This window comes from Strix uralensis, chromosome 5 (genome assembly GCF_047716275.1).
Source record: "Strix uralensis isolate ZFMK-TIS-50842 chromosome 5, bStrUra1, whole genome shotgun sequence".
Taxonomy (NCBI): Eukaryota; Metazoa; Chordata; class Aves; order Strigiformes; family Strigidae; genus Strix; species Strix uralensis.
In genome coordinates this window covers 13,971,135-13,993,090 of record NC_133976.1, presented here as the reverse complement: position 1 = coordinate 13,993,090, position 21,956 = coordinate 13,971,135, and the positions used below count along the sequence as shown (strand labels likewise).

Below are 21,956 nucleotides of genomic sequence, written 5' to 3'. Positions count from 1 at the left end.
ATTTAAATGGCTTGTTAAAACATAGTTAGTCAGAAAAGCAGGAATTAAGCATGCATTTTCTATTCTATTGTCATTAAAAGAAGGCAGTCTTTCCTTTGAATGTTATATTAATACATGGTAATAATACTGGATGAATTGTAGGTATGGATTTTTTGCATAAAATCTCGGTAATTAAGGTTGTGTCGTTATGACACACATGGTAAATATTTTCATTAATGAGTTTCAAGATACATAACAATATAGAGATTCTCCTGTGTCCTGCTCAGAGGTGTCCTATTACACCATTGATATTCTCAGAGAATTACCTAGAAAGCATAAGATTTCTTTGTTCTGCTTCTGAGACTGAACAATATAGGTGGAAATTTTTCTGCTATTAGACACAACCCTGAGAAGACGGAAGGGTATAAAGCAATTGTATGTCATTTACCAACATATCAGATTGAGATTATACAGCTAGAACAGTTTGGTAAGAGATATTTTCAGCTAAATTAGAAAGATGGAGATTTTCAAAGAAATGGACTTTTTATTTTTGGTGCCAACATCCATGGCTGATTATCAGACTGGAACTATTCTGGCCCAAAATGTGCTAGAGCAGTCTACCAATTGCCATAGTTTACCACAGCTGGATAAGAGATCACAGGCCACTGGGAAAAATAAATTTGACCTTTTGATTTCTTGACATCCTGCAGCGTTTGTGGGGATGTCAGAGAAGCAATTGGCAAATGGGTAGGCTTCACCAGTTTTCACCATTTGAGTTCCTCCTGCTCTGGCTTCATTGGGAGAATTCTTATTTTGGCAGCTACTGTCAAATTCTGGTGTCTTCATACATATCAAGCAGCAAAAATGGGCCATCACTTGAGCAGAAAATCTGAGCCATGTTCCTTATTTATTGGAGGACTGATTACATTTCCTGAGTACAAACTCGTGTAACTGAAGAGTACTTTATTATAAGTTACTCATGCACTAGTCTGTATTTTTAGAAATATGCTAATTCAGGAGTATGTTAATATAAGCTCTTTTTGGACAGTGGAAAATTAAAAGAAAAATAACATGTGGAGGCAAGCCATCGATGTAATGTGCCAAACGTCTGAAAGGATGTCACAATTTGTTTTATCATTCTTGACAAACACAGAACAAAAAAAAAGATAGCCCCTTGTGCACCACAGGAGTACTTATTCAATCCTGAACACTGATTTTCAAGTTTCTGAACACTGATTTTCAAGTTTCTGCACTCACAGTGCATTGACAATACTAGATCATAGAACAGTGTTTCTTCAAAATCTCTTCAGTGCCGCAGACAGCATTCTCCTTTGCAGGGTGGATTCCACATATACAATCAGTTCAGGGGGTTAAAGAAAGAATTTTAAAGCAGTACTGGATGTGTAGCAAGTAAGCCAAAACCTGAATAAAAATTCTGTGTGTTCCTATTCTTTGGAATTAAGAAACTATAAAAAGATGGAATTAAATGAGTTTTGACATTCTTACAAGCATTTAATCTTTTCACTACATTTATTTTCTAAATCTATGGGGACAAATCTTTAGCTGTGGTTTGCTCCATGTTTGTTTTGATGTACTTTCATTTCAGATCACAGTATACTAGCATACAGTTAAGAAAAAACCACAAATCAGTCATTTACACATTAGACTGAAAACTCCTCACAGCCAAAGAATTCTGTTTTATGTATGATCATTGCATTGACTTCTGATCCTGTACATGCAAGAAAAATAATACATTTATAAAATTATCTTGCTGAGTCATGCAGGAAAAGTCTGGTTTGCAGAATTTTATAGGATCTAAGACTCATAATAACCTTCCAAACTTCCTCCCTCACAACTGATTTGAAGGAGGAGGTTTAAGTGGGATTTTACTGATCCGGGGCAAAGAATGCAGTATTAAATTCCATATGTATCCTAACACTGATTCTCAGGTCAAGATGTTCTCTCTTGGGTCAATCTGCTAAATATTGAAATTCCAACTGAGTTGAGAAAGAAATTGTTTTACTAAAGAGTGCATAAAATTTCATATTTCTACACCTTATCTTCAAGAGAGTCTGAAGTTTCATAGATAATCCATGGGGGCTTTGGAAAAGAAATTTAAGATAAAGATTTTTTTGTTCTAGGAACAAAGGAAAATAAGGCAAATACATATGATATTGCAGCAGCATCTAAATGTTTACTAATTTAAATTGAATCTTATCTGAATGCATGTTTCACACTGGAACTTTCTCAACCTGATGCCTGAGATCTATTATTCAGCTTTAAGTTAGAAGGCAGTTCAAGTGAAAAAAATTTGAAACAATCTGTTCAAGGGTATTATTAGCTGCTTCATTATAATTGTTTTTGGCTTGCATGAAGGAAAACACTAAATTGTTGCTATTTGTAGTATCAAATGACTATGTTAAGCAAACACTTTTTCCAGACAAACAGATTAAAAGTCCTTTAGACTGCAGTTAACATTCTACAATCATTACTGAATTCCAGAAACCGATATGCTACTCTGTCCTTCAACATTGTTGAGTTTGATCTGATTACCTGCTACCTACTATCTATCCTTTTGAAATGGGAATTTCACTTAATTTTAGGTGTTTAACCCACGGTAATGCCTACAAAATTACCTTAATTTATCTATATAACAATTAGAGAGGGAGAGAGGTCTCCAGAGGTCATTCAGACTTTTTCAGGTCTGACCCATCTTCGAATCTTTCTTACTCTTTGCTGTACAAAGATCCCAGGTTTCATAATGGTCTAACATAGACACCTCAGTTACATTCCTAATTTCAGTGGAGTAAACAAAGGCTTTAGCATTTGCAGTCTATTTTTAAAATCAACAATATCATTGGAACCTTCTTGATTTAGCATTTTTTCTACCTATTTCCCTGATTTTAAAGTCCCCTCAACTCTACAATTATTAGAACAACCTGTAAGCCTCACGAATATTTATCTTACTGCTCAGTTAAATGGCTAACATTTGCAAAGTCAGGAGCTTAACATTAGGCTTCTGAGTCTGCATTTAGGTTTTTTTCAATGATATTTTAAAAATCTTGGCCAAAGGAACAAGTAATGTAATGTAACTAAGATCCATCATTTAACTGTATTTGCATCCGAATTTTAGGTACCTATACATGAGGGATCTTGTATTCCTACTCTGTATCTAACTGTGATCACCAGCCTACGTAGGTACTTAACAGTTAACAATGTGTTTTTGGTAAAAAAAACAAACTCAAGAACAGTTGGCAGCAGGCCCCATTAAGCCTCATACCTTCCTTTGATTAGCAGTCATAGGAGTAAGTTGTAGTTGGTTACAACTGATGCATGCATTTAAACTGAATCTTACAGAATCTCTTCAGTTTGAACAATAAGCATAGCTTAATATGGCATGTTCTGCATTATCTCAGCTTTTGAGTGACTGTTCCTTGGGAGCAGAGTTATCCTCATTATAGCAAATCTGTTCAGCAGTTACAAGGGGAAATCCTACTGTCCTAATAGCTAAAGCATACTCAAACTGCTTAACAAACTGCGGCAGATTTTTTTAGAAAAGTGAAAACCTCAGTTTTCTTTTGAAAAGGCACCATGTTCAGGTTATAATGGACAGTGTTATTACCACGTATTACAAGAAACTGCATGATGTAACATACCCTCTCTTCCCTTGGGAATGCTTTGCTCTTTGTAGTATATGGAACAAGAACAAGACTCAATTACCAGAAATTCACCTCTCAAACTGAAATTTCTAGGGGGTGATTCGTTTCACTTTAACATATTTAACTAATTGGTGTGTGTTGCAGAAATGTGTTGTCTTCTGTTGCTGTGCTGCTTGAGAGCCAATGATGAGGAGGCTTGTTGCAGGGTTAGGTAAACTCTTGCTTGAATGGATTGGTCATGCCATGTTAAAGCAACTCGTGCTTCTTGATCAGCAGAGAGTGGAAATTTCCCAATACGTCCCTCAGGCAGCTGTTTGCATGATGTTCACAGTGTAAGCTAATCCCTTTCTTACAGACGGGAGGTTTTGGGCTGAGGAAACTGGAGATGGGATTACATTGTACTACATTACACATACCAATAGTGAGTACAAAACTGTAGAATTTGCACAACTGAATTTCATATTCTGCTCTGAGAACTAGCAGCCATCTTTCCATGCCAACATTTTACACTCTGGTGGTCACTACCTGTTGAAAAGAGGATTGCCTTTGCCACAGTAGCACTACACTAGTACTGTTTTTTTGCAGTCATTTGAGGTAGGCAAAGCCAATCTATCCATGCTGATGGGTGAAATCTGCAGTACTTTTCTGCAGACCCTTGCTGATGTTACCCACATCAACCAATTCCCAAAGCCATGGTGTCCTTTTGTCCAGCAGACATGTCTCAGTTGGAGGGCGTGTGAGAGCCTGGAGTGCACCAACAGGTTCTACATGCTCTGACCAGCTTGTAGTTACAAGATGGTTATTTTTCAGTATAATCCTTTTCTGCAGCCTTTCCTCCTGCCTCCCAAGATTTTGCTCTTTTTCTTTCTTTGGCCCTTTCTTACAATGTAGATGTTTTCAGAGGAGCCTGATCCAGGGTTACACAGCTGCACCATATCAGACCTGACCTTGAACACAGGCAGCTGACAAAGGGTAGTTGATGAGATTTATATCACCATGCATTACCTGTATAATATTTCCTATAGTTTTTCTGATGGTAGGGTTTTCACTTTGTGTTTTTGCAGGCTGTTACAGACCCACTATAGGAAAAACATTCATGCTACACCTGTCCTGAGCTTAAAACACATCAGACTATTTGCATCCATCATGCTAACAGTGCCAGTGTGTGTCATGAGCCACACCATATTCTGTCTGTCTGAACATGAGACCTGCACGAACACTTCAAGACTAAGAACACATTTGACAGACATGTAGCCAGTTCCCCTCTAGTGCTGACACCACCCTGCACAGGGGAAAAAAGTGCAGAGTGCCACAATCCCTTATGAAGGAGTGACAAGACATTTAACATCAAAACATTTTTTAAAAATTATAAATAATCTCTTTAAAAGGCCACTCCAGCCTGAAAATAAAGAGCAAGCCGACCTGGCCATAAGTTAAAAGATGGGGCATTATGCTGTCTGCCTTGATTATAACTTGAAGTCAGATACTCAGTTCATGAAAAAAAATCTCACACTCAAAAAGAACCCAAACATTAAGTTTGCAAAAAGAAAAGCCAGAAACCCAATGTGTTAACCACCTCACTCAATGCTAGAGTGGAAGGTAAACAGGCTTGGCCCTTGTTTCCACTGATAAGTAGTTGTGGGGAACAGTCAGATGTTCTACAAAGGCTGGAGGCTGCAAGTGCAAGAACTGAAAGCATCTTCTGGTGCACTGCTACTGTACTGATGTGTGATGGGTGATTCGCTGCTGTTAGCTTCTGGCTTGCTTTTCTGTGACTATCTCTTGTCTGCTAATGGTGTCCACTGTCAGACAACATATATAGCCTAAGCAAAGCCCGTGTTTTACACTGCCACTCCCCTTAAGCAATGTAACTAAGCAAATCAGGCTTCTGCAGCAGCTGGAGAGGTGGGGTACAGCAAGAATCCCTCTCAGTAGACTTTATCTTTGAAGTTTCCCCCTTTGGATTCTTGTCTCCAGAGGCCTTGTTTGGTACGCAGGAAAACATGTCAGACTGCTTTTTTGTAGATGTTTTGCAAATGAATTCCTGGTGCAGAGCAGTGCAAGATTATTAGATTATGCAGCTTCAAAACTCTGGGAAATAGTGAGATCTCTACATGCAAATATCAGGGGGGACTATTTCATGGGGAGGAATGGTTCACATCCATGTGGTCTGTAGAACATGGAGCTAAAAGGAAACTGTCCTGTGCTTTACAGAGGATTTATATGTCAAAGGAACTACTTCGTACGCCCAAGAGTGAACTGACATCTATTGAATTTGTTCAGTTGAAGAACTGACTCCCTGGAGTAACTCCCTAAAGTCACTCCCTGCAGTGATAAAGGGAATGAACTGAACTGACAGGTCCATCTGTCCATTCAGACTTTCACTGAATATTGCTCTGTTAGAGTATGCAGAGTTGGTGATGTGGTCCTACATGAGGGATTCTGTAAACAAGCTCCATGTTACTGTGACTGCATAGGACCTTTCTTTGTATCCCATCTGAATTTAACACACATTTTACTATGGAAAAAACAATGAAGATAGTTTACCACACTCAAACCTTCCTTCAAACTAGATGTGAGCACCTGCCATGTGCCTGATAAGGTTGGGAGAACAAAGGTAGAAGGATGTGACAATGACATTCATTACTACTCCCATAAATGGTGTTGACTGTAGAAATTGTTGTGCTTTAGTCTAGCTTGCTTAGTAGATACACTTTTGGAACAGATCCTGGATTTGGATGATGTTAAAATTTCAGAATAATATGTATATATCATGGGTCTGTTTTTCTTTTAGTGGGATTAATGCATATCTTGTTTTAGTGATCATCTAGGTACCTATGAATTTTAAGTATTGAAAAGATCTCAAGCCTTTCATGGTATTGCTTTTGTTAGGCTTGCTGAGACATAAATATTTTATTTCTTACTTAGATTTCAGTTGATGGCTTCAGAAATATTGCCCGTGGCTGCAGTGGAATTCAAGATTTGCTAATCAACAAAATGCCAACTCTTACAGACAGATGTATTCAAGTAAGAAATTGAAAATAAATCTGTAATTTGAGAAACTTTCTGATATTGGAACTAGGAACTCTCAACTGACTTTAAAGAAAGTTATGCAGATACAATTTAAGAGAAAAATTTCTCCCTGAAAATATTTTTTTAAACTATTATCTAATTATGTTTATAAATCTTGCTCACTTGCAGTCACTTTCAGAAAATGTCAGTTGTCTTATCTTTTGCTACATGGGTAATGGCTAAATTATGGTCGTCCAGTTTATAAGAGTTTTTAATTTTGTTCAGTGTTAAGCAAATATAATATGTGGGCACAGCATTCTGCTACCAATTTTGCCCATCTAAAAAGAATTTTAAAGCTCCTGCAAAAGCGATTGTTAACTAGATCTCTGTCTCGGGTGTCTGCCATACTTCATGTCTCCAGTTACTTACTTTTCCTTGTGTTCCCAAACATAATGAATGTATGGAGAATTTCAGTAGTTTGTATACCGCTCACTGGCTAGAAGTTACTGTTAAAATGGATTATAACTATTTGCTTGAAATTGTAATATTTGGTATTATGTGCAGAATATTTGCTGGTTGTTTTTTATGTGACAGCATAAGTATATGAATATTTTATTTCACCTTTTTCCTTTTGAAGGTTCTGGTTGAAAAATGCCAACAGATAGTTTCTGTTGTCTTTCTTGACTCTCCACATCTTTCTGATACAACTTTTAAAGCCCTTGCTGAATGTAAACTTGTCAAGGTCAGCATTGAAGGTTAGTATAATAATTCACAAAATTAGGATGATGTATTTTCAAAATTAATCCAGATAATTTGAAATAAATCTTTCAGCTGGCTTCAGCAGGTTTTGGATCAGGCCCTTAATGTATGTCAGATGTGTAACATATGTCTTTATATATTTCAACAGGGAATAGCAAAATTACTGATTTAAGTTTCAAATTTATGAGTAAATACTGCCCATATATCAGGCACATTCATATGGCTGATTGCCAGAAGATTACAGATGCTGGTCTTGAGATGATTTCACCATTGAAGCATATTCTTGTACTGAATGTAGCAGACTGCATAAGGTACTATACCACATCCAAATTTCTTCAAACTATTGCAAAGATATTTTGTTGAAGTTAATTATACTTGTAATAAGTCCTGTTAGCATATCTTTCAGTTTTAAAAATAAATTCTTAGAATGTTAACACATGTATGTTAATATGTAAAAAAATACTTTATACAAGTAGGGTTTTTTCCTGTATCATTGTTTTCAAAAATCCATTCATTATTACTCCAGTTCAAGCAAAAAAATCAACTGTAGATGTAATATTACCTAATAGCCATGGCATATTTTAGTGCTGGAATGTGGCTACAAAGAAGATGAAAATGATAACCAAAGACAATTCCAATGCCACAACTCTAATAAGATTTGGATATTGTTTAATTTTGTGAATATTAAAATAATACTTTCTAACTATCTAGTACTAAGATATAAACAAAACTGCCAATTTTTTACAATTACCAAGACAACATTGTAATTTATACTGTAGAGGAAGGATATATTTTATGTGAAGACTGTTTTCTACTTCAGGTGTGTCATGTATCAGAGGAAACAAAGACAAATAGAAGGGCTTCCAAAACTGCACACTTGTTCCCTGTTTTGTGGCGTGGTGATGGAGTCAAGGGTGGGAGGGAACAGCGTAGGCAAAACCTCCAAACATTTCAAAATCAGCAGATCTATAAAATAATACCAAGAAGCTGAATTGCTGCTTATCTTAAAATTTCTGATGTCATATGAAGTTTTAGGGATTCTGCTTTAATGTGTAACTAGAGCACTTTTTGTGCCTGTTAATGCTGTATAAAAATCTGATAACACTGCGTGTAGATGAGCTGAGAAGCGCTGGAGTAATACCATGACATCACATTGGTAGTTCAGTGGGGCAGATGGGACAGCTGCCTGCATTTTCTGGTTTAACATTTAGAAGGCTGGATTTTCCAGTCTGTTAGCCAAATCTTGGGCTGTGAGTGTGTTTGCACATGTGTCTACTGTCTTTACTGCTAAAGAATTGCCGAATTGCCTTAACAAAACTTTTTAAGCAGTTGTGAAGCTATTGTAAAACTCGGTGCTTATATTATTGATTTTCCAGACACTTGTAAAAGTTTCAGCATTAACAAAGTTATAGATTGTAACACATCTAAACTTGGTAAAGAGTTTCAAGAGTTATGAAACTACAAAAGGGGGATGTTAGTATTTGTGTTTCTCTTATTTGAACAGTGTGTTGCTATAAAAGTTCACATTGTGAGTTAGAACATTTAGGAATTTCTCATAGAAATCAAGGGAAGCGCCATACTGGTGGTAGAATCTTAAGAACAGATTTTGAAATGCTTAGCCATCTTAGTGCTCTTAATCAGTTTCCTTTTTTTCATTGGCATTTTATCTTAGTGTAAGATTCTAATTTTTTCTAACTTAAGTGATATGGAAATTTTTTTGTGAAATGAAAGGGAGGGAAAGAGCAAATCTACCAATTCAGAATTCTTAAATTACAGGAAGTATTTGACTACATGTGAAATATGAAGAAAGAAAATTAACTGATCATGATTATTAGAATTATGAAATAATAGAGATGTGAGTAAAAACGTGTCTAAAAATGGACACAGGCAATGTGGTGGCTCATACCCTTGGCACATTTTCCCAATTTAAGTATGTTATCTTCATGTATGATAAAGCAGTGTGTGGCCTGTGTTCTTATGCAGTTAATCAGCTGACTAGAGAAACTTAGCATGTATATTCACAACACAATTATTTCAGCCCTCAAGCCTAGTGTGGTTACAGAATATCTTTTTTTTTTTTTTAAATTCAGTTGACTGTATTGTCAGGTTCTGCATTCCTTACAGACCCTATGCAAGTTAATTATTCTGAAAGTATACTTCTTAAATTTATCTATCTTGAATGAAAAACAACTGCACTGTGAAATAACACCAAAACTACCACAGTTGTTGCAGAGTGATTAACGCTTTATGAATTGTGGCTTCATCTGTAGCTTGTGGTCAAACGATGAGGCTCTGTTCAGGTTATCATTTTATTAGTAATGCTATTCTTACCCATATGTTTCTGGGACTTTGGGATTTGCAGTGATTCTTTGTGCTGCAACAAACTGTGGAAGCCAAAATATGATTCCATCCTACAGAATTCTGGGATTGATTTTTTATTCATTGGGGAACACAGAAGAAATACTGGGAATGTATTGAAAAGCTAAGTGTACAGTAATGTTAAGCATACCAGAGATATGAACTGTATTGAAACATCCAAGTTGCAGTCAGCTGTCCAACCCTCTCAATTTGGCTGAAAGATTTTCTGTCTACTTAATTTTTATAACCTTTGTGTATATTATAAACTAGCTGTGTTTGAGATTATATGCAATTAAGTGAAACACTCCAAGGATAAACTCAGGTTAACTCTCCATGCATATGTACAGAACAGCTACTACATACATATAATACCTATGACTTTTGCTTCTGTGCTAGAAGATCATTTTTCCTTTAAATTCTTTCAGTACCTTAAATTAACAGAGTTACTAATATAAATATTACTCTGAAATGTTTAAACATGTTCTGATACTTTCTAGATATGTATTCCAAGCTCTGTCTTTTGGAGTGCTGTCATATTTGAGTGTTGGAACTACTGGAAGTTCTCGTAATTGCCGATAGACTTTTTTTCAGAAAGTTCTGGTTTTCAGCAGTTCCAAAGAGCAGCATCTTTCTAATTTAGCCATTAATGATTCTGATCCTTTTTGGGTTTAAAAAGCTATTTTAAAAATGCCATTATTAATTTCTGCTTATCTACAATGTAGGCTGAATGTAAATTGTATATTGACTTGTATGGAGTAGGAAAAATGCATATTATAAATATTGTCTGCATTTCTCTTTTAGAATCAGTGATGGAGGTGTAAGGCCATTTGTACAAGGTTCTTCAGGAACTAAGCTAAGAGAGCTGAATTTGACTAATTGTATTCGTGTCACTGATGCTTCTGTCACAGAAATAGCACAAAGGTACCATAGTCCAGTACAATATTTTTCTAGTGTTGTTAGACTTTCAACATACTTCTGATGTTAGTGTTCTTAATATGTTAATAAATGGGTAAAATTATGCAGCCAATTATATACAGAAATTGTACTAGGTAAATGACTAGTCCCTTTTGGCATTGTGAATCGCTTAAAAAATGATCCATTATATAAAGGGGAATTCATCAATATAAATATGGAAACCTGAGAAGTCTTAATTTTAGGGAGGAAAAGGTGTGTAAATGATGGTCGTCAGTGACAAAACTGCATTAAAAGATTAGTATGTGTAAGTTACATTTTTGTAAACTCAATAAATACTGTTGTCTGCACAAGCAAAAAGCACTCTATTGCTAAACTGCTTCAATTCCAGTTCCTCGGAAGCAGTATTGGGTAGCTGAGCATCACTGAGCGTAGATGCACTGTTTGAGGAGTCACATTTCTCAGGTTTTCTTGTTTGGTTATGGGAACGTATAGTTTACAGTGCTTACTTATGCAGTAAAATTCAGTCTTCCATGTATGGTCAGTGCTGTATCTGCTCATTTGCAGAACCTGGCAATGTTTTCATTTGCTGTATACCATTATTTGTGTAGCTGGAACTGGATGTGGGTACAGCCATGGGGTCCTGAATCCTGTCATTGCAGTGAGCTTTGAAGTTCCTGTGCAAGATATGAGGGATTTGGAGATGTGGACAAGTCAAGTATCAAACAAATTTTTAAAATACTTTTATTTGTTACACAGCTCCTTGATTTTCATATTTTGATTTAATTGCTGTTCATGGTTTGAAATATTTGCAATGTTTATGCGTTATGAGTATAATCCTTGAAAGTGCCTATGTAAACTAGGTATCAGAAGTCTGGTATAGTTCCATGAGTTTAGAGTGCTTATTTTCATAGGTTCCCTGAAAAAAACTTAGCAAGGTTTATTACAAAAATGTACTTGCTATACTACATTTCTGTAACAAAAGTGGAAAGGTGACATTTGTGTTTGGTTTTTTTGTTTTTAAATTTAATTTAGATGTCATGAATTGACCTACCTAAATCTGCGTTACTGTGAAAATGTGACTGATGCTGGAATTGAGGCTTTGGGAAATATGTCATCATTGATATCCATTGATCTCTCTGGAACCAGCATCTCTGATATGGTATATATATATATATATATATATATGATTAAAGAATGAAAAATGTGTTTACATTTTATTTAGGCTTTCTGAAAAAATGAAATAAAAAACCATTCATTTAAAAACCTGCATGGATATGAAGCAGTGGAGTTGCAGTATCATGAAAATATATTTTAGAAATGTATATAATACAATATTAGCCTGTGTATAGGCAGTACCCAATAAAAGATAATTCTTATGTTGAACAATTCTCACATTTGAAAGAGAAACAGAAACCATCAAAAAGAGAGGGTTTGGCTGCTGTGAAACTGATCTGGAAAAAATGTTTATTAAACAGAATTTTTTTGCTTCAGGATGATTAGACCTAAGGAAAACTAAAAAAAAGGTAATTTTTACAATTTAAATTTATAAAAATAGTCTTTTCCATGAACTAGATTTTATGGTGAAAAATCCTGAATGTTAGCTCTAGCAGTCACTGCTCTACACCGTGGTCTAGAAAATAATTACTAGTGAAAGAAATACTAACAAGGTATCTTCAATGTGTCAATTTGGTAAGACTCTGGAAAGCAAAATAATGAATGTGGGAGCCAGGTTAAACATTGCAGGCCTCCACATCAGATGTTCTTGGCAGGTCCTGCTTTGTGCACAGGGTTCAGAGCCAGTTCTGCAGTTTCTTTTACTTTTGGGGCAAACTCTTTTCACTGAACACAGAAATCTAGGAGAAACTTTGTGAAGAAAACTTGCCATAGAGACTAGTCACTGTTCCAACAGAATTCTGACCAAGAACTTTATTATTTGACTCTAACACAGAGTTTGTGCAAAAGTAATTAAAATGTGAGAAAAGTAATTAAAATGCCTGTAACTTTTCTGGAAGCCTAAAAAAAAATTAAGCTAAGTAAGGAGGGTTGGGAAATCCAAGAAGACTTCATTTAATGTGGTAATTTGAAATATAAAATTATATCTGAATGAGTTTTATAATGCCTTGAATTACAGTCCCACAATGTTTCAACATAAATGTTTTCTTTCTCCTTGCCTGCCACAGCTAGTCTTTTAAAATGCTTTGTTACTTCTTACTCTAGTTTTCACATAGCACAACCCATGACCTTGGCAATAAACCAAGCTCTTTTGCTTACACTGCATTTCTAAGGCATTCAGTTGCCTCCCTCCCACAAGACAGATAAATTAACCCGGAAACTGACCATTTATCATTTTTGTAATTTCTGATCTGATTGCTAGTACTAGCAACAAAACTGTTACGGTTTTTGCTGTTCACTGTGTTTTAAGTATGTAACGTTCATGCATGTATAATAAATACATTTTCTAATCTTAAAACATGATTTGATAAAGGAAATCTAGCAATCATGCTTTGCAACAAGCTACTATTTGTATGCATTGACTTCATATTATGCATTTTATTAGCATATAGGTGAAGTTGTATTAAGATACCTTTCAGTTCAGACTTTGTAAGTACTGTTGCCAAATTGCTTTAAAAATGTAGCAGAGTGTGCAATGTTTTATGTGCTGTAATCAACACCATTATGCTCTGCTGATAAAGAGAAATTATAAGGCTCATATGCTTTGCTGCAGTCTGTGCAGCAAAGAGATCTCTCTTGCTTTTGCTGTCTTGCTGTTTAGTGTGTAACATGTAGAATACGCAACATAGATTTGCACTACACAGGAGAATTTTCCTTTCTAGCTTTTCAAATGATGACAGAATCATTCTGCCCATCAAAGCAGAGCAGAATTTAGTGCAATAAGGATGACATATACTAAAGGAAAGGATAGAGGAGAGTCAGATTTTGTTGCAGATTTGTGCCTCAGTATGACTGATTTAAATGTTAATCAAAATGGAAGTTTTTTCCACTGTTGGTGCCTCCCTCTGTAGTTTCTCTGTTGCCAAATAAGTGAAATGTTCCTGTTGCACTCTGTCTTTCATTCAGGGAATGTGTTGCATTTGGAAGAAATATATTGACTCTTAGAATTTTCTTGATGAGATCTTGTTAATAAAGTACTCTGTAGGCTCACAGTAACTGAAATATGCAATGCTAATAAGAAATACAGCACTCGTCTCTCTCTCTCATGTTTGGAGAAGTTTATTATCCTTGTCCTGAGTCTGCTCGTCAACAGAAAGACTGGGAATTGCATAAAAATAATCATTGCATGTTTTCAAATTTTGGTATTGTATAGAAAGTTATGCATTTTACATTGAGAGAAAATGCCTAGGTAAACTTCTAAACAGAACCTAGAATAAGGCAAGTAATTCATCACATGCTTAAGGTTGGGTGTACACTTACATGTCTTGCTAAATAAAAATCAAAGACCATTCATTAACAAAACCAAATATCATCCCATGAAAAGGATATCAGCTTTATGCATATGAGAGATTGGTGGCATACCACAGAAGTTTCTTCACTTTTCTCATTAGAGCTTTGACTACATTGCTCTTACTCATATAGAATACATGACAAAACATAAAACACAATTACATTTAAAATATTAATTTATTCAATCAGTTATTTTAGCATTCATCCTTTTACATTTCAGAAAATATTTCCTTCTTTATTCAAAATTGATTTTTTAAAGCTAAATTAACACACATTTTTAAGTCTCAATAACTTTTTTTAATAGTGGGAAGGACATTTGTTTTTGTCACTGCTGAAGTACTACAAATTGGTTTCTTACGGTTATAAACAACTTAAAAGAGACATACAAATGAAAAGATTTCAAACTTAGTGACAGCATTTTTTTTTTAAAGACGCAATGACAGTGCCAAAAATGTTGAGTTTTTGAAAAGACTATCTTTAAATTCTTTGAGAAAACTCCCTTTTTTCTTGCTAGCCTTCTACCCCTCATTGTTTTCCCTCACGCTTTGCTCTCCTAAACTCCCTGAAATAGAGACCATAGGCTTCTGGGTTTTAAATTGTGAGTATTGTGAATATTTTCAGGAATGCATAGATAATATTGTAATCACAACTCATTTTAGATATCATTGTAAAGGCCTTTACAATACATGCAAAGTGTTTAAGCTTCTATTATGGAGCTGGAAACACTGGCACTTAGGGCTAAAACCTGTTTATCTTTCTTATAAAAGCAGTCCCAGTGACTCAGTGGAAACGCTTCCATGAGTTGGAGAAGCAATTTTATTTATAAGCTTTATTCTAATGTTCTCCATATTTTTGTTAAAATGTCTTGAACTTTTTCTTGATGTGTATATTACACAGCTTTGGCAGTTTTGCTCCAAGTCTGAGAGTCTGAAAGCATTCAGCTGCCTAGCTTTACTCATTCCGGCACAAGCTGCTAATGCATATGGCCTGGACCACCCATCTTCTTGGGACATAAAAAAAACCATTAAGTATAGAAGTTCAGGACATTTGAAGAAAATGTCTTAAGTCAAGCAGGATTTAGACAGTCAGAAAAAGCATAGCAAATAATAATAAAAGGAACTGTTAAAGTAACTTAGTTGACTCCTGAGATATATAGAGCATCCAGCAACAAAAGCAGTATATGGCCTGACATAGACTCAGGGAAGCTTAATATTAGTGGTGAATTATATGCAGTGTAATAATGAGAGAGGAAAAAAAATAGCCTAAAACATAAAAAATATGTAAAATACTTTAAAAATGGGAAGAATCCTGATACACTTCTGAAATCAAAGATAAAAAGGAAATATTAAGTACACAGAGAAATATTCGTTGCTTCTGTGTTTTCTTCTGCAATAACTGTCATGCATTAAATTCTCTCTTGCAACAGTCTAAGGCCCCATTCTCTCTTTTAGCTGAAATACCTCCTCAAGAATTATCTGTGGCATCAAGTCAGCTGATCAGGAACAGATTTTTTTGGGTGCTGTGTGTAGTTACTCTTTGCAGTTGAGGATAATTTGTAATCGTTAGGAACTCTGGAGTAGTGGTTATAGGGATGTATACACAGTTAGCTCAGCTTTCTTTTCTTATGTGTTTGTACTTAATCTTCAGATCTTGGCTGGTCCTGAAGGCCAGGCTGCAACATAAATATTTACTAATATTTCTGTAATAAGTTTCTAAATAGGGGGAAAAAATTAAAACAAAGTGGCATTTTGGCTTTCCACAGTTATCTAGAGGAATTTCTTTGCACTTAGTGAATTCTGAATCTATGGTTACTTGAATCCATAGACTGGTTCCACATTTTGGTCTCTTAGAAAGTTAGGCCAGTAGGACTGAGTAAGAGCCTTGTGAAAGTTCAGAAAAAAAATATTATCAGGTCTAATAGATATAACCAGCAACAGACTGCAAATGAATTAGTTGCATTTGATTTCCAAAGGAAAGGATGTAATAAATCACACACATTCCCAAGGCAGGAAAAAGGAAATGTTAAAATTTATTAAAGTGGGCTCCAAATTCAGATGTTAGCACTCCAGTTTGCTTGGGAGAATAGAGAAAGAGAGAATTTGACCTGGAGACTTAGCAACTTAATTCAACATAGAAATAGGAAATACTAACACAGAGAGTCATTACAATTGATGCCAGATGTCCTAACACCTTGACTCCCAATGCAAATGTTGGCAACTGTATTTCATAAGTCATGATCTGGTCTAACCACAAATTATGTTAGGTACAGAAATTTAATTTTATGGCATGCATTATACACAAAGTCATACAGGAGGATTCTGCACTATGATAGAAAAATCTCTCTACAGTTCCTGTAAACAGGTCTGACCCATCTTTATATCAGCTCAGGTACTGGAAACAGTATAGCTACATTTGCTTAAGAACTTACCCATTTTCAGAAGGCTTTTGCTATCTGAAACTGAACTTTGTTCTGCCACATATGTATTGTTATTAGCAAAATGGTACTGCATGATAGGAATTGCATTCTTCTAGTGTTTGATCCATGAAACTGGTGCCTGACTGTGGCTAATCTGTGCAGAAAACTGAGCATTTTAGAGGACAAACTGAATCATTTAATGTTAAATGGCTCAGAAATGGAAGGTGGGAGATGCCTCTTAAGAACTGTCTTCAAGATTGGAGTCACTTTGAGGTCAATCTGTTTGGTTTGGGGTATGAATAGGAAGTAACATCTGTATATCTCTGGAACATAAAGATACATTACAGATGCTGACCTTTAAGGTTACAAAGAGATATGTGAACAGGAATCTCAGAAGAAGTTGAAAATAGCATAGCACATGGTTATTGTTAGCGAGAGACAGTACATTCATTGCAGTCTGCAGTTGAAAGGCAGAGACTTGCAGCTTGTGAATATAAATAATAAAGAGTTGTTCTTTGGTATGCCATAGCCTCAGATGACTTTTGTCTCTAGCAAGTGAAGACCCTCACCAACTGGTACAGTTGATACTCATTTTCTCATCTACAAAAACCATGGTGAAATAATCAAAAATAATGTTTTGCGAATGTTTGGGCCTCACATAATAAAGTTAATGAAACAGAACAAAAATGTAAAAATTGCTTGGAAAAATTTGGTTGGAGAGGAAGTTTCTTTTAAAGTTCTTTTCTAAATGGAAATGGTAATATACATGCTATACAAGAGATGCAGGACAAGATCTTCCCAGAAGATTGACACAAGATACATGGGGTGATTTCTTTATGTTAAAAAGGAAATTTGTTTTTGGAGTCACATAGAGTGGGTGATCCTAGTCTGTATGCTGCACAGTATTTGTTTTGCTAACATCTATTTCTAGGAGATCCAATGATATTATGATAGCTCTGACCATATCTTTCAAAAATGTGGGGAGGCTTAGTATAGAAGATAAAAGTCTCTAGAAATAGGACAGTATCCTGGATGGGGACCTCTGATGTTACTTATCAGGGAATACTACTGAATAAATCAGGAAGTATAATAAAAACTAGTGATAACTGGCTCCTTTATATATATGTAAGGTACAAAAATAATAGTTAAAAATTTCACATAGATTAGACTTCCTGCATGGAGCTTGTTCGAAGAGGTTTATTTTTGGAAATGTAAAAGTTTCATAGTTTTTCTATGTAATAGACAGTTCCTAATGACATTCCTTGTCTCCCATGTCTTCACTCTTTCCCTTCTCAGATCTGGAATTACTAATGAAATGCCTCAAAGGAGACCTTGTTTTTCATTGAAAAAAAATAGTTGTTCTGTGATTCAATGTCACTCTAGTCATATAAAGCATTAGTTTGACGTCATAGCAGCATTAGTTGTCATATAGCAAAAAAATCTTTATAATATTCTTTAGTATTTCATTACCAAGTACATTAAAGTGGTGCCACTTCTAAATAAAGAAACCTGCAAGAAGAAATTATGTCCCTAAGGTCACACCTATTACTATCAGTCTCTGCTGTAAGGAATTCAAATTCTGACATAAACCCATGTGGGGTTTAAGTACATAACTGTTTTTTTGTCTTGAATAGGAGTGCTATGGTCAACAAAAATTTGAAATCTGTAGATTTTCATGAAGCTGTTGAAAGTAATGGTCACCACATAACTGTGTCTGCTGAGAAAAATGCAAATGTCTTTGTTTTCATAAGTAGCCAGGATTGGAAATCTCTTTCATTGTTCCATTTTTTGTTTTTATTCAGCCTGTGAGATTTCAGGAATTTGCAAAATTTGAACTCCAGCCACACTCTTCCAGCATTATCATTACAGTGTCCACATCTGGATTCCAGACACTATTTACATGCACTTATTTTTTCAAGATATTTCCTCTCTGTGCAGTGCTGTTTGCTGCCTAATTGTAGATAATTTATTAACCATATGGAATTAAGTGATAATTTTGTTTTTCAGTGAAGTTTACTTTATTGATATGAAGCACAGAGATATTCTGTGACTATCTAAATACATTTTACAAAATGAACATTTAATTCTCCTTCAGATTAGAGAGGTTAGGATCAGAACATGGTCCTGTTTGCTGGTGTACAAGCAGCAAAAATCATAAAGCATGTTTGGATACTTTTGCACTACTAAAATAGGAATTTACCAAGGTTTTCACCTCCCTATCGTCTTGAATATGGGGATTGTTCATGCACCTAAGAGTGACTGCACCATTTCAAATGTTGCCTTGTACCATAGCTGTAGCCATAAAGTCCTTACTGGTAAACAAATCATAAAGGCAGAAATGTTAAGATATTATTTGGTCATAGCAAATAGTATTTTGTTCTTCCAATGAAAAAATTTGTGAAAAGTTCTTTCAAACCCAAATTTTGGAGGAGATCTGTGAATATATTTTGTCTAATGAGAGTCCTGGTCTCTGTCCTGTGGAAGTATTTCACACCACTCTACTTTTCTTCTGTTTCTTTTTTTCTGAACAGGTTTCTGTTTTCTTCTGTTTCTTTCTTTCTGAACAGGTAGGAAAATCTAATTTTTCGCTTCCTCAATTTAACTATTTCTGTAAAGAATTCTTAATCCTTGTACATACCTCAAGCAAAAATTGGAGGATAAACTATATGCATTCTGCTGAAGAGAATGTCTTAAAAGGTGCTGTAATTCTTAGATAGACGCTTTATTATACAGACATTGGATATTATTGACCATCTTAACATATTAAATGTAATTACATATAATTTCATGTATTGATTTTTAAAATTAATTTTTCTGGATTTTTTTAGGGCTTGAAAGCCCTTGGCCGCCTTGGAAAAATAAAAGAACTTTCTATATCAGAATGCAAAAACATCAGTGATACTGGGATTCAGGTAAAATTTCACCTCTCTTCTTGGTGTTTCCTGAAAACATCTCTATTTCTTCAAATTAACCATGCCCAAAACGGATCTTACTTTACTTTATATGTCATCATTTTTCATTACACCATTCTGCACTCTCACTCTTACAAATGATTCTCCCCTTTCATTCCTTTCCTTTTTTTTTTCTTTCCTTCCATGAATTTTAATGCATCTTGAATTCTGCTTGTCTCTGAAATTCATTCTACAAGCGCCTTAATTTCTACTGAATTATACTGTGCAAATTTCAATCTAAATTGCTGGTACTATTATTTATTTCTTGCTCTACAAATCCTTCACTAATTCCTATCTAAAACATTTCTATCTAAAACTTTTCTTATTGCTGGTGTGGGCTTTCAGGTCTTGCTTTCTACTTCTTTAGTCAGTCATTTGTTGAATGCCATATTTAGAAGACTTAGCATGTCTACACAGTGAGGAAATACTTTATTTCTTGAATAATCAGCAATTATCTTAGAAATATTAATAATAATGCAGTATTTTAATTTCATTTTACAATGCTTATAATTTTTTTTATATTTCTGATTTACTAACTCTTGCTTTTTTTTAACGAATATCAACAATGAGACTTGCCATCCAAATATTTATTAGACTAACACTATCATCACAGCAGTAACTACAGACTAAATTCTGATTTATTAGTACTCATTGTCTTGTTTTGGTAAAATCAGTTATACATTGTTACTGTAATTCTTTTTATGGGTAAAGCATTGCACTGGAAACTGGAAGAGATTCAGAGAGAGTAATAGGGATGATCAGAGGTATGGTACAATCTCCATAAAAGGAACAGATAAGTAAGCAAGGAACCTGCAGTCTGGAAAGGGGATGGCTGAGACAGTATGACTGAGATCTGTTCAGTCGTCGCAAGTGGTATGAAAAGGTTGGACAGGGGTCAACTTTTTGCTGTTTACTTCCATACATAATCTAGTGGGCATGAAATGAACCTGGTTTGAAAATTCAGGATGAGGAAACGGAGGTGACTGTTTCCAAAATGTATAGTTAAACTGTGAAATTCCTTATCCTTGTCACAGGTTGCTTGAAGTTTACCTAAAACCTTATGGAGATTTGACAGATTCAATATGATTGCATGGATTTACTGCTTTGTGTTTCAGAGCAATATAAGAAATAAACACTAGTTGGTAACTTTACAGTAGAAAAAAGAACCATCCATTTTGTTAGGAAGAAGAGAGGATTTACATCCAAATAAGAGCACTTTTTTCAGTAACTGAGAATTGTTCCTAACCATATGTAACAGAAATGCTTAAATCATGTTTTTTAATTATATCAATTTCATGCCCTTAAGCAGTTGCAGATCATAAGGCTGCAGGTACAGGCAACGCCCTCACATAATCCCAGTCCTCAGCTTCTACATTTTTTCCATTATAAAGCTCCAACATCCATCATTTTATAGCCATATATTGTAAGAATGAGTCAGTTGTTGCTGTACCACAAGGGATGCATCTGGATTGAATCTTGCTACCCAACATACATGTCAGGCTATTAGCATTTGCTTCTTTAGGAATAATTCTGACTTGCCTTTCATGAATGTTGTGTAAAGTTCCATGGTTTTAACCGAAACAATGACCAAGTATGTACATCTTGTGTACCTCACGGAAAGTTGTGTAGCATCAGTGTTGCTGCTTTCAGAGGAGAATATTCACTTCTGCATTGTGCTATGCTTATGGCTAAGAAGCTCTTTCAGTTGTCTCACTACATAAGAGTAAGTTCAAAAAAAGACTGAAAAAAAAAAAGTGTTTATGGTTTCCTTCTCTGCCATATGAATTTGAACTTTTTGAGAAAGAAAGCATCAGCAGGGAGTACATGGATCTAGGGGGGGCGGGAGAAAGAAGTAACTTGAAACAAAATGGCAAGTCCTTTTTTGTAAGTTGAATCTGAAGGATTTATGGAAAATTTGTAGGGAGTAACCCCTTTGGATGCTGCATGACTTGGTTATCCTTTGGTTATATAAAGAATATTTAAATTATGTGAAAGAAAATGCATATTAGGAGGGCTTTACTAACACTGTTAAGGTAAATTGCTGGAAAGTTATAAAATACCTAAATAATATAACCAAAAATAATATAAACAGAAATAATGTTGACTGTACAGTGTTAATTCTTTTACTTGTTCTCAGGCATTATAACAGTATGCTTATGTGATCACATATTTTGTAAATACGATCTTTGCTCATTCATAACTCAGATGATGCTCACTTAATGAGCAGCAGTTTAGTATTTCATATTTTCATTGATGCTTATGTGTGTCCTCAGACCTTCTTTACGCAGAATTAAAATTGTGCAAATAAGTTAGAAAATTATGTTATTTCATTCTTTGTAGTGTCTAAATGTTTTGCAAACATTACTTATCTTCAAAACCTCTTCTGTTATTCTTTATAGGCACAGAACCAGGGATGCAGACATGAAGAGAGCAAACAAAGCTCCA

General features: G+C 35.1%; 1 protein-coding gene across 1 annotated transcript in view; it reads left to right on the top strand.

The window, feature by feature from the left end:
- FBXL13 (F-box and leucine rich repeat protein 13) overlaps positions 1-21,956 on the top strand; it is a 98,550-nt gene that overhangs the window by 61,140 nt on the left and 15,454 nt on the right. The window contains exons 13-18 of the mRNA XM_074869907.1: positions 6,567-6,665; positions 7,288-7,405; positions 7,558-7,720; positions 10,569-10,688; positions 11,715-11,841; positions 19,389-19,472. Coding sequence (XP_074726008.1) covers positions 6,567-6,665; positions 7,288-7,405; positions 7,558-7,720; positions 10,569-10,688; positions 11,715-11,841; positions 19,389-19,472 — 711 coding nt within the window. The remainder of the gene's footprint in view (positions 1-6,566; positions 6,666-7,287; positions 7,406-7,557; positions 7,721-10,568; positions 10,689-11,714; positions 11,842-19,388; positions 19,473-21,956) is intronic.